General features: G+C 41.4%; 1 protein-coding gene across 2 annotated transcripts in view; it reads left to right on the forward strand.

Moving 5' to 3' along the window:
* Positions 1-12540, forward strand: part of LRP4 (LDL receptor related protein 4) — a 64566-nt gene that overhangs the window by 37257 nt on the left and 14769 nt on the right. For both annotated transcript variants that reach the window (XM_069965878.1, XM_069965879.1), the window contains exons 2-10: positions 4366-4512; positions 4856-4972; positions 5204-5317; positions 8400-8516; positions 9141-9269; positions 9437-9556; positions 11056-11181; positions 11548-11673; positions 11799-11933. In XM_069965878.1, coding sequence (XP_069821979.1) covers positions 4366-4512; positions 4856-4972; positions 5204-5317; positions 8400-8516; positions 9141-9269; positions 9437-9556; positions 11056-11181; positions 11548-11673; positions 11799-11933 — 1131 coding nt within the window. The remainder of the gene's footprint in view (positions 1-4365; positions 4513-4855; positions 4973-5203; positions 5318-8399; positions 8517-9140; positions 9270-9436; positions 9557-11055; positions 11182-11547; positions 11674-11798; positions 11934-12540) is intronic.

The following is a 12540-nucleotide window of genomic DNA, read 5'->3' on the forward strand; positions in this document are numbered from 1 at the left end:
TGAAAAGTTCACAAATGTACAGGATTATTTTTATGAGGTAATTGCTGTGAAAGAAGTGTAATCTGTAATCTAGATTACCGCGGAAAGGTTACAGTCTGGTACCATAAACTGCTGCCTTTGTTGCCTTTATATCTCCACTTTCATTCACCGCACTCCGTTGTGTCTGTATTGTTTGGCAGTGGAAATAATTAACCCCGTATGCTATAGAACGCCTGTTTCTCTTCCCCTCCCTGTCACGACGAACAGGCCGGATGGAGGTTGAATATAAACGGGTCATTGTCTTTGGGGAACAATACATTAATGTGTGCAGCATTGGGGGGATGGGTGTCTGCGTGATATGGGGTGTAGGAATGGAACTGATGGATGACTGAAGTGGGTCACCATCCGTTTGGAGATGATGTGAACAGTTTTTAATATAAATGGGATGATTTGGGATCTGAACAGGTGGAGGCAATCTGGGTCATAACTGTGGCAATGGCCTATTATATACAGAACACTGTATCTCTGTACGGGACATTGTAATCAGATTGCTATCCATAATAGTATCCACAATACCCCTAAGTGAATATAAACCTTTTGATTCGCCCTCTACTTTGATATGATTATACATTATATTTATTCTGGGACTGACAGCAGAAATATATAGTGGAGCTCTTGGGCCTCATTGTAAGATAGCCCACTTTGGCCCCCTACATACCACCTGCTGGCATCTCCCTATGAGGGCGCTCCCTGTAGGAGGAATCTGCAGTAGCGATGAGCGAACATGCCGAAAAGTTCGGGTTTGCTTGAACCCGAACGATCGGCATTTCAATCCTGCTGCCTGGAGAAGAAGGTGGATGCATCCTAAGGACTGCCATATCTAATGGGAAGCTTTCGGGCCTTAAGCTGTTGAAAAACTACAATGCCCATAATGCCTGGCAGCCACTGAGTATTCCTCGATATTCATGAGGTGCTGCCTAGTCTTCCAACCTGCCACTGATTGACAGTTGTCAGTCCGCATCAGAGAGTGAAGTACTGTGGTAAATGTCCTGGTATTATTAGAACCAGTGTATGAAACTGTGTAAATAATACGTCACTGGAATCTGTAAGTAGATGCCCTCAGAGCAACAATTCTTAATAAAGGGAGGTCCCCATTTTACAATTCTTATCTTTTAGCATGAGTAGAGAGTGCTATTACAAAGAGTCTCTCTCGCTCTGGAGGACCTGCTCTGTCCTCCATCACCTTGATGTGAATGGGCACTGTGAAATGCTTTGTTTTACCTGTGTTGTAGCATATGAAAGATACTTCATTAGGCCGGCGCAATTATGCACCAAACCAAAACTGTGATTAATTTAACTTGTAACCTTGATTATGCCCATAACTTTTTTTTTTTTATACAACAAAAACTCTTGCAGGATCTGTGGCCCACATTTCATAACGGGCAAGTCGGCTTAGTAGTTCTACAACCTGAGAAACAAATATGCATTACACCATAATTGGGGAACATTTACATTACATTAGTACTGCAAAGCTGGGTGCCAAAAGCTCAATGGTGCAGTCACCCAACTTTTCTGACAAGCAGATAAGCTAAGTAGTGTTACAATATGTGAATAATTCAACTCTATTTATTGCCTATCCCCATATTACATGTGATTTTACTTTGTGTCACATTTGAGGTTGGTGGCTTTTTTGTTACGTTTTGCTGCTGCTGACCCTAAATAAAACATTAACAAACAACAACTTTCTTTGACACTGTCATCATGACCACAATCTGCCATACAAGCTTAAAAAAACAAGACTGCTTTATTCCAAAAGGAGTGCAATGGCTGTCTGTGGGCAGTGTCTGGTATTCCATTGAAGCGAATGAGGCTCAGCTGCAATACCAGACTCAACCCTTGGCGCTGTTTTTTGGAAAAAGACAGCCATGTTTTTCTAATTCTGGACGAGCTAATGGTTTGTTTTACTAAGCAATGAAGCATCAAAGACAACTGAGGTAATTTCCCCCAGTTGCCCTGTAAGTTTTGGTGAGCTGCATTTGTTTCCCTCTAGTTTTTGGAAGAATCTGTGTCTGTCAGCATCTTAGCCCAGGAACAGCTGACGCTCCTCTAACTTTTGTCTGGAAATTCTACAGTTCTCTATTCTTTTCTGTGTCAAATTCTTTTCCATTACAATACGTTATTGGTGGCAATGCAGGGTATGATGCTTTTAACCAGCATGTACGGTGGTTTCGAGACCATTTGGGCATTACGTTTACCTCCAAATAAAGAACATTTGTAAGTTGTTAGATTAGATGCATGCTGGTGGTGCAGGAAATTTTACTTCTGTCGTCCTATAAGAAATTAATGTTCAGTTACGTCATTTTCTTTTGATCTTTGTGTGCAGGCAACGGACATTAACATTTTTGGAGTGTTTTACGAGTTTCTCATACATTATGTCTACTTGAATTCTTTTATGTGTATGTAACTATGCATTTACGTTGCCCCTTTGCTAATCTAGTGATACCAAATTCAGACCATGACAAATTGGATGACGTCTGCAGGTTGTACAGTACTTCTGGACAGTCAGATGGTTCCAGAGTCTGTGAGAAGTGTCTAGATTAAATGTCGCTCATGGGGTTATAACATGGTGCAGTGTTCCCCAAATGCAGTCCTCAGGAACCACCACCAGGTCATGTTTTAAGGATTTCCTTAAGGCCCTATTACACTAAACGATTATGGGCCATTATAGCAGTTAATAGTCTATAATAATAAGTAATAGAAGACAACGATCATCCAACATGAGCGATGTCTGCTGATCGTTGTCTGTCATTGTCTTTCAACATGTCGAAAGACAAACAACTACAATAGGTACAATCTGTTGCTGTCACTCCGAGGAATCGGAGCGGCGGCAGCAGACCACTGCCATCTAATATGGGCCGCCTGGACACGTTTAATAGCGCCGGCAGCGAGCGGGGAACGAGGAGCAAGTGAGCCCTGACAGCGCTTGTTTGCTCCTCTCTATCACCCCATATAATAGTGCGTTTACGCAAAGAGATTTATGAAGCCAAAGCTAGGAACAGACTATAAACAGGGAACAGGTCATAAAGGAAAGACTGAGATTTCTCCTCTTTTCAAATCCATTCCTGGCTTTGGCTTCCAAAATCTGTCAGATAAATCTTCAGGATTTGTTTGGTCATAGATATTGTCATGTTCATTTTGATCTTACCCCCCAACAATCTATAGTACATTTTCCTCTTTCTCCCAAACTGCCCCCTAGATTGGCACTTTGCAGGTTAAAGGGGTACTCGGGCAAAAAAAAAGTTCTTTCAAATCAACTGGTTGTAGTAAGTTATATATATTTTCAATTTACTTCTGTTTAAAAATCTCAAGTCTACCAGTACTTATCAGCTGCTTTATTTTTTGAAGGTGGTGGTGTATTCTTTTCAGTCTGACACAGTGCTTTCTGCTGCCACCTCTGTCCGAGACAGGAACTGTGCAGAGCAGGAGAGGTTTTCTATAGGGATTTGCAGTAGTACTGCTCTGTACAGTTCCTGTCTCGGACAGAGATGACTGCAGAGAGCACTGTGTCAGACTGGAAAGAACATACCACTTTCTGCAGGGCATTCAGCAGCTGATAAGTACTGGAAGGATTGATATTTTTAATTAGATGTAATTTACAAATCAATACAACTTTCTGAAAGCAGTTGATTTGAAAGAAAAGAAAATGCTGGCGTACCCCTTTTAAGTTCAGCACAATGGCCATACCAAAAAGCTGATGATGAATTGTTCGATGGGTCTGCTAACAACAATTTTACGCCTCTTGCCACATGTAGTTATGCAATAAAAATCCAGTTTTCTTATTAAGATTTCAGTGCGTTCTATTTTAAAACCAATTTATGCTCTGAACTTCTTCTAGAGTTGTGAAGTAAGAAACCAGATACTTTGCATTATTCACTACAATCAGTTATATGATAATGGTCAAGGGTAAAGGCCTACTCAGAAAATCAACATTTGTCGGGAACACTTTCATAGGAAATACTAATTTTCTCATTATGTTAAAAACAGCCAACGTGACCCTCATACACCAGCTTTTTTTTTATTTCTGGGAATAATAAACCATGCCAACTGGTGACAGTCTTCAGAGTTTCATTGTGTACTGGCATTTACATGATATAGGAGACTGATGGGGAATAGGGTGCTAGAAAAGATTAATGCTTTCAAATATTTTTTTCCCCAAAGTTCCCCTTTTATTTAGATATTGTGTCCTCAACTGGCCATAATTCACCCTGTACTGGCATCCATTATAACATGTATTGAGGGTGTTCAGGAAATAGCATGACGTACAAAATGAGATGAAACCAGTTGACTATAAACATTATTGAAATATTGTTTTTCCTGATATTTCAGGGTTTTCCATTACCTCGGAGTGTGCGTGTGGACGAAACCACTTTACGTGTGCAGTGAGTGCATTTGGAGAATGCACATGTATCCCTGCACAGTGGCAATGTGATGGCGACAATGACTGCGGGGACCACAGTGATGAAGATGGCTGCAGTAAGTAACATGCATTTGTGTTGTCGGAGTTCCAATTTCAGCACATCATGTATTTTTATATCCTTTGTGGCCAGAGAGTGGCTTGAGACCCAAATATGTATCATAGAGTCAGGAGCAATATGAAAGGAGTTCAACACCCCAAACAGTTGTTTAACACCTATTGTCAGCTGTAAAGCATCATAAGGGGTCGGGCTAGATAGGGGCTATACTCCCAAGGTTGGGGCTCCTGAACGTCAGCTAGCAATTGTGGGGACCAAAAATCAGTAGGTGGGAGTCTCATTAGTAAATCATCTTTGTATTGTATGGAATGTGAATATATGATTTTGTTTAATTTTGTTTTCAGTGCTGCCTACCTGCTCTCCTTTGGACTTCCACTGTGATAATGGAAAGTGTATTCGTCGCTCATGGGTGTGTGATGGCGACAACGACTGCGAGGACGACTCTGATGAGCAGGACTGCCGTGAGTACTTTTTTATAACTTTTTTTTTTTTGGTCTGGTGTCAGTGTTATGCAGAGTCGAGCTCCAGAATGCAGACATTATGCACATTTTGCCCTGTTTGGATTTAGACCTATGTCTTACCACTGTATCATTGTGTCACCACATTTCTATTATTGTTTCTTAGCAGTTAATGTCTATACCATAATGTGAACTAGTAGTTCATATATATTTAGAATGGTCTGTTTTCTACAGCTCCCCGAGAATGTGAGGAGGATGAATTTTCCTGTCAAAATGGATACTGTATCCGGAGCTTGTGGCACTGCGATGGGGACAATGATTGCGGAGACAACAGCGATGAGCAATGTGGTAAGCCTGTGTTCAGTAATGATAGATAGAGCCCTTCTCCATTTTATGCACCCACAACCTAAGGTAATGAATAATGTAAGTGTGTGGCCATACACTTACACTGTATGACACCCAGATGGGAAACACTTACAGCTGAACTTATCATTGAGAATTGTTACAGTCCTGGATTTGAAGGGTTATTTCTATCCTGTAAACAGAAAAACATACCATCATTTTATGACTGTGGGGGTCTGACCTCTGAGACCCCCATCAATCCTGAGGAAAATGAGGCCACAGTGCTGATTTAGTGCTGCATCCCCTTCACAGTCCCTCAGTCATGCACATCTTGGTGACTGGAAGTGCCACAGTGAAGGGAACATTGAATCAGGATCAGGCACGTTGAATTTTCACATGCCTGATCCCTTTGTTTTTGAATGTGTGGCCGAACCAGTGTTCACATGTATGTGGCCATAAGACTAGAGCTGTTGGGCAAACCATCTTTTGGACAAACAGCAGCTCTCTTATATTTATGGCTATCTTAAGGATTAGTTGGGGTTCCAGATGTTAAACCCCTAAGGATCAGAAAAGTGATTGTATATGCTAATGACATTCCATCACTGTATGAGAACAGCATAAACCTTTTATTTATAGCGTTAATAGACACAGTAATGAAAGTGGTTACAGAATAGTGAATTTCTAAGTGTTACTGACAGCCTATTAACTCTAGGCACGGTTGAGATCAAATAGGTTGTGGACTTTATCAAAGGCATATGATATAGTTGTAGTGAATAAAACGTAAGGGAAGTAGTGGATTGCAAACCAAATATTTGCTCATGATTCAACTGAGTTTAAGGTCATTCAGGGTTGATGTTTTCTTGCTTTTGTTAATCTATTCCATTTAATACTGAGACATTTGTGTGTTTTATTACCAGTACAGTCATGAGTTGGTTTTATTTTTTTAATCTTTTTTAGAAGCATCTTACCTGTTGATATGTCCTTAACCCCTTAAGGTCAAAGCCAATTTTCGTTTTTGCGCTTTTGCTTTTTCCATTTTATGTTTAAAAGTCCATAGCGCTTGCATTTTTTCACCTAGAGACTTATTTGAGCGCTGCTTTTTTGCGAAACCAATTGTACTTTGCAATGACAGGCAAAATATTCAGCGAAATCGGAAACAAATCATTTGCGCTGTTAAATTGAAAAAAACCCCCGAATTTGTTTTGATTTCGGGGAGTTTTGCATTTACGCCGTTCGCCCTATGTTAAAACTGACTTGTTATGCATGTTCCTCAAGTCGTTACGACGATATGTAACATGTATAACTTATATTGTATCTGATGGCTTTTAAAAAAATTCAAACCATTGTTAACAAATATATGTTCCTTAAAATCGCTCTATTCCCAGGCTTATAGCGCTTTATCCTTTGGTCTATGGGGCTGTGTGAGGTGTCATTTTTTGCGCCATGATGTTTGTTTTCTATCGGCACCTTGATTGCGCATATACAACTTTTTGATCGCTTTTTATTACATTTTTTCTGGATTTGATGCGACCAAAAATGCGCAATTTTGCACTTTGGAATTTTTTTGCGCTGAGGCCGTTTACCATGCGAGATCAGGAATGTGATTAATAGTTCGGGCGATTACGTGCGCGGCGATAGCAAACATGTTTATTTATTTGTTTGTTTAATAATTTATATTTATAAAATGGGAAAAGGGGGGTGATTTGGACTTTTATTAGGGGAGGGGGCTTTTTATTAATAAAAACACTTTTTTTACTTTTTTTTTACATAAACTAGAAGTCCCCCTGGGGGACTTGTATATAGAAAGCACTGATCTCTCATAGAGATCAATGCTGTGTATATACACAGCAATAATCCATCATATCGGTGATAGATTGCTATGGCCTGCTGCAGGCCATAGCAATCTATTGCCAAGCCGGGATCAGCGTCATTCCGACGCTGAGGCCCGGGCCGGCCAGAAGAACGGATCTCCCCCCCACGATCACATCGTGGGGGGGAGATCCGTTCCACTAGACACCAGGGATGTTTTGCATAAAGCACTTCAATGCAGCTGTGAGGTTTGACAGCTGCATTGAAGTGCTTAATTAGCCGGCGCGGCAACGGGACCCGCGCCGGCTAATAGAGGCACTGCCCGGCTGCAGATTGCAGCCGGGATCGGTGCCGTTCAGAGCGGGGTCCCGCCGGGACCCCGCTCTGAACACCCTCTGCGGCACCATGACGTACCAGGTACGTCATGGGTCGCTAAGGGGTTAAAGCACACAGAGCGCTGAGGATGAAGGTAATTTTCTTACCTTGATTCTCAGCGACATTTATGGGAACGTTGAAGTTTTAATCATAAGCTAACGAGGTGGCGCACTGGGGGGCAAGACTACCACCCTAAGTGTACCAAGCCCAACCTTGGCCAGCCCGCCCATTCTAATGAATATCGGAGCGGCGCCCTGCAATGACGCCACTCCAGCGCTCATCACTGCAGAATGCCAGAATGTATGTATATTAGGAGGGGAGGCTGACTGGGGCAGATGAGTGCACTTAAGGGTATTAGTCCCGACCAAACCACCAAACCACCTCATAAGCATATGAATTAAACCACAACTTTCCCAAAAACAGCACAGAGGATCATGTTAAAAAATTACCTTCATATCAGCAGGATAGATGTTTCTAACCTGCTAATAGTTCCCCTTTAATCTCATAGTAGCCCTCCCCCCACTGCCCCCCCCCCCCCCTACTTGTTCATCCTTGCATTTGGCTGTGGTAGTTCTCCTAAGCATTGGCCCTGTAAACGGTGCCAGGAAAAATAATCTGTATACTTGTGTGCAAGTGTCCAAGATGTGAAATTGGTTGTACAATCAAGAATGCATTACTTTTTGGTCACTGAACCTTCTTCAGTCACTCATAGAAATAAGTAATTATACAAAGGCAATACGAGAAATACAATTTTTTTCGCTGCCTTTACTATTAAATTTAGACCTTGTATTTCACTATGGGTAATTCCAGATTAAAAGTTTTGAGGGATCTTTGAGTTTAGCATAGGGTAATTAAGCTTGTGGAGAGATTTAGTTACCATTACCCAATTTTCTCCTCTTTATAGATATGAGGAAATGCTCAGAGAAGGAGTTTGGTTGCTCTGACGGAAGCTGTATTGCTGAACATTGGTTTTGTGATGGAGACACTGACTGCAAGGACGGATCCGATGAGGAGTCATGCCGTAAGTACATACTGATGTTTCTCTTCTCATCAGATGTTGCAGCTTAAGGCTGGGTTCACACTACGTATATTTCAGTCAGTATTGTGGTCCTCATATTGCAACCAAAACCAGGAGTGGATTAAAAACACAGAAAGGATCTGTTCACACAATGTTGAAATTGAGTGGATGGCCGCCATTTAATGGCAAATATTTGCTGTTATTTTAAAACAACGGCTGTTATATTGAAATAATGGCCGTTATTTACTGTTATATGGCGGCCATCCACTCAATTTCAACATTGTGTGAACAGATCTTTTCTGTGTTTTTAATCCACTCCTGGTTTTGGTTGCAATATGAGGACCACAATACTGACTGAAATATACGTAGTGTGAACCCAGCCTAAAAAGATAATATAATGGGGAGTTGTACTAAGTTGTGTGCTTGAACTTGTGCTAAGAAAACAGAGTTGGGTTGAGTCTTTAAGAAGACTTTTCACAAGAAACTGTGAAGAATACAGTAATATTTTAATAACATCCACCCAATGGCATATGATTTGGCAAGTTGCCTGTGTTATGCACTGGACCTCTCTGTGGTACAACCATCGCTGAATGAACTATACTTTGGTGTTTTTGGTGTCTCCGCCAGCATCTGATGTTCCAGCCCCCAGTTGCAGCTCAGAAGAATTTCAGTGTGCCTATGGACGATGCATTTTGGACATTTACCACTGCGATGGTGATGACGACTGTGGAGACTGGTCTGATGAATCAGATTGCTGTGAGTTAGGTCCTCCCCATTCTTCTCTGGTATCCTTTGCCCTGTAATAAAACTTTGCCTTTTCAGTAACCTTGAGCCTTTCTTTGACATCTGGCCCTGCTTAGCTGTGGTTATCTTTTCTCCCCACTTCTCTTTGCTATGTTATTTATATTTATTAACTTTTGCAGCATCCCATCAGCCGTGCCGCTCTGGAGAATTTATGTGCAACAGTGGACTGTGTATCAATTCGGGCTGGCGCTGTGATGGAGACGCAGACTGTGACGATCAGTCAGATGAAAGGAATTGCAGTAAGCATATGGAAACTTGTGAATTCTTCTGATCCTTTTAACTTTTTTTTTTTAGTTTTTCTGCCCCACTTGACAAACCTTTATGCTAACTTTTGGTGTCACAGCGATCAGCTGTAATCTGTGTAAGAATCTTGCAGCAAGTGATAAGTATGTCTGTCCACCAGCACAAGCTAAACAAGGCGTATTACCAGTGCTCGGCAATGAAGACCCAGAGAGAATGGATGGAGCTCTGGCTGCACCCTACACTCTATTTATTTAGTGACAGTTTTTTTTCTCCATTCTTGGGATCAGTGGAGGTCCCCGCGGTCAGACCACCACAGATCGGCTTGTTGTTCCTAATTTCTGTAATTCCCTGGAGGCCAGACCAGAGTGACCGGTACATATCCCTGAGAGTTTCTCAAACTTCTGCAGGGTATTACGTTTTTGATAAACTCCACTCTAGTAGGAGGCACAGTATCCAACCAATGTAGAGCGATTTAGCTTCCAAGCCATATACAACATTCATTCAGTTGCTGAATTGTGTGGGTCAGTGAGTCTCAAATCCTCAAGAGACATACTGGCAGGCAGTGATCCACCTCTACACCATACACATCAGAAAAAAATGCATATAGCTTGATACCAGAAGTCTTCTACATGAGTGTAAGACCACATTATGTGGATACAATCTGCAGATGGATTGAGTCTTCTAAACACCTCCTTTAAGTTGGCCATAGACTTCCTTTAGTCACATTCAGGTTATTAAAGGGGTTGTTCACTTTTATAATATTTAATTAAACATTGAAAGGTTGCGAATTATCCTAAAATACTATAACCTTATTTTAGTAGTTCAAGATCTCTACTTGCTGTCAGTGAATGGGAGTATTGTTTATATGTATAGGATGAAAGATGATGTACCATAGACATGCACCTTTTAAGAAATATGGCTCAATTTACTCCAACAGTCTCTCTTAAGACTGGTTTATGAATAAATGTGGGTCATTGATGTTCTCATTCACTGACATCAAAAAGAGACCATGGAAACAGAACCACCATTTTACAACGTGCAGCACTGAAACAGGATTTTACAGCTGATTTTCACACTGAAATGCTGACCAATCTAGCTGCTTCCAGGCAGAAACCAAATAAAATATTTTGCACTTCAAACAATGTGAAATCTAAAGCCGACTTGTGCAGTCATGTGTTTTATCCGTATACTGTATATCTCGTGCTGAAATGCTTTGAAGGGCAAACATTGTTGATTCTTATGTTCTAGTTGTTTGCAGAGGCAGAAAATGTAAAGCTATGGGGTGTATTTACTTAAGCAGATATAGATAAGCAGATTTTTTTTCTAATTTTGGCTGTGATTAAACCAAAAAAGTGTGAAAAACCTATATGCTGCAAAATATTGTGCAACTGTTGCATGCTGGAGGGTGACTGATTTCTGGTATACAGGACAATGTATTGTACCCACTATTTATGTCCGATGTAATAGGTTGTCATATTCTGTTTCAACCTCACAGCGACCTCGGTGTGTACAGCTGATCAGTTTCGGTGTGGCACAGGCCGATGTGTGCGATTGTCCTGGAGATGTGACGGTGAAGATGACTGCTCTGATAATAGTGATGAGATGGGATGTGAAAAAACTGGTGAGTTCTATAGAGGCATGTAAAAAAAGATTGGTTGCTAAAAAACTGGAAGGGATATATGGTTTATGGTAGGAACGAGAATGTAACTGGTTAGATGCTGGAGGATGCTTGCTGCAAAAGTAAAACCATCGGGTCATGTCAGACATGGAAGGTGAATGCAGGAGGTCAGGTCAAGCCAGGAAGGTGGGTGTGCATTAGGGCCATGATGAATAAACTTATTTCTATAGATAATGAATGTATCTGGATTTATTTGCATGAGTTGCATTTGCACAATCAACAGTAGTCTCAGCCATAGCAGGAGCCCCGGAATATTCTCAGTTATTTGCAGTTTCGCGGTCATAAATTATGCCTTTTTTTTCATGACAGGAGCTCCACAATGTGCTCAGGACCAGTTCTTGTGCAGTAACGGCCGCTGTATTGGACATAGGAAACTGTGCAATGGAGTCAATGACTGTGGGGACGGCAGTGATGAAAGCCCACATCAAAACTGCAGTGAGTGTTATTCTGCCAGGCTGAACAATACTGTCACAACTCTAATGAATGGCCTTGTAATTTGTTTTAATTTTTGAGTATTACCAATAAGGCAGAATTTATCATTTAGTGTCCTGCATTCTCAGGGCCTCGCACTGGAGAAGAGAATTGCAACCACAATAATGGAGGCTGTGCTCAGAAGTGCCAGACTGTGCGGGGGCTTGTACAGTGTACCTGTCAGACTGGGTACAAGCTTATGGAGGATGGTCGATCATGCCAAGGTAAGGAAAAATTATTCTGAGGCTGTGAACCTGTGACTAGGTTTATGCTGTTCCTATCTGGGTGCAGCATAACTGAGCCTAGTGATAGAGATGCTGGTTACAGTGATGAACTACATCTTGTAATGCAGCTATTGTCCTGATATACAAGAGAACAAGCATTTTGCTTCTCCCCACCCACCATCCACTGATTGATGGCTGCTGGTGGGTGGAAGGAGTGGGTCCTCATAAATATTGAGGGCTACGGAGCATATGCACATAATTGTGGAGGACTACCTCCTTGTGCCCAGTGTCATTGATATCAACAAAAATATCTGGAGAATTGCTGTAAAATAAAATGTAATCAGTACAGCATTGTAATCAAAGTCTGTCACTGGTTTTATGCTGTCCTCTGAGAAAGGGCAGAATAAACCTAGTGTCTCTTAATTATGGTGTTATGTATCATAGACAAAAGCTAAAGATTATTGCCTTCCTGGACTTGGCTCCTGACAGGCTATGCATAGCAGAGACCACCAATATTTGATCTGCGGGTTCTGCCAGTAATTAGAACAAAGGGGGTGTCTGGTATTTAAAGCGACTCTGTAACCACAATCTGACCCCCCCAAACCAC

Source organism: Dendropsophus ebraccatus, chromosome 4, assembly GCF_027789765.1.
Source record: "Dendropsophus ebraccatus isolate aDenEbr1 chromosome 4, aDenEbr1.pat, whole genome shotgun sequence".
NCBI classification, from domain to species: Eukaryota; Metazoa; Chordata; class Amphibia; order Anura; family Hylidae; genus Dendropsophus; species Dendropsophus ebraccatus.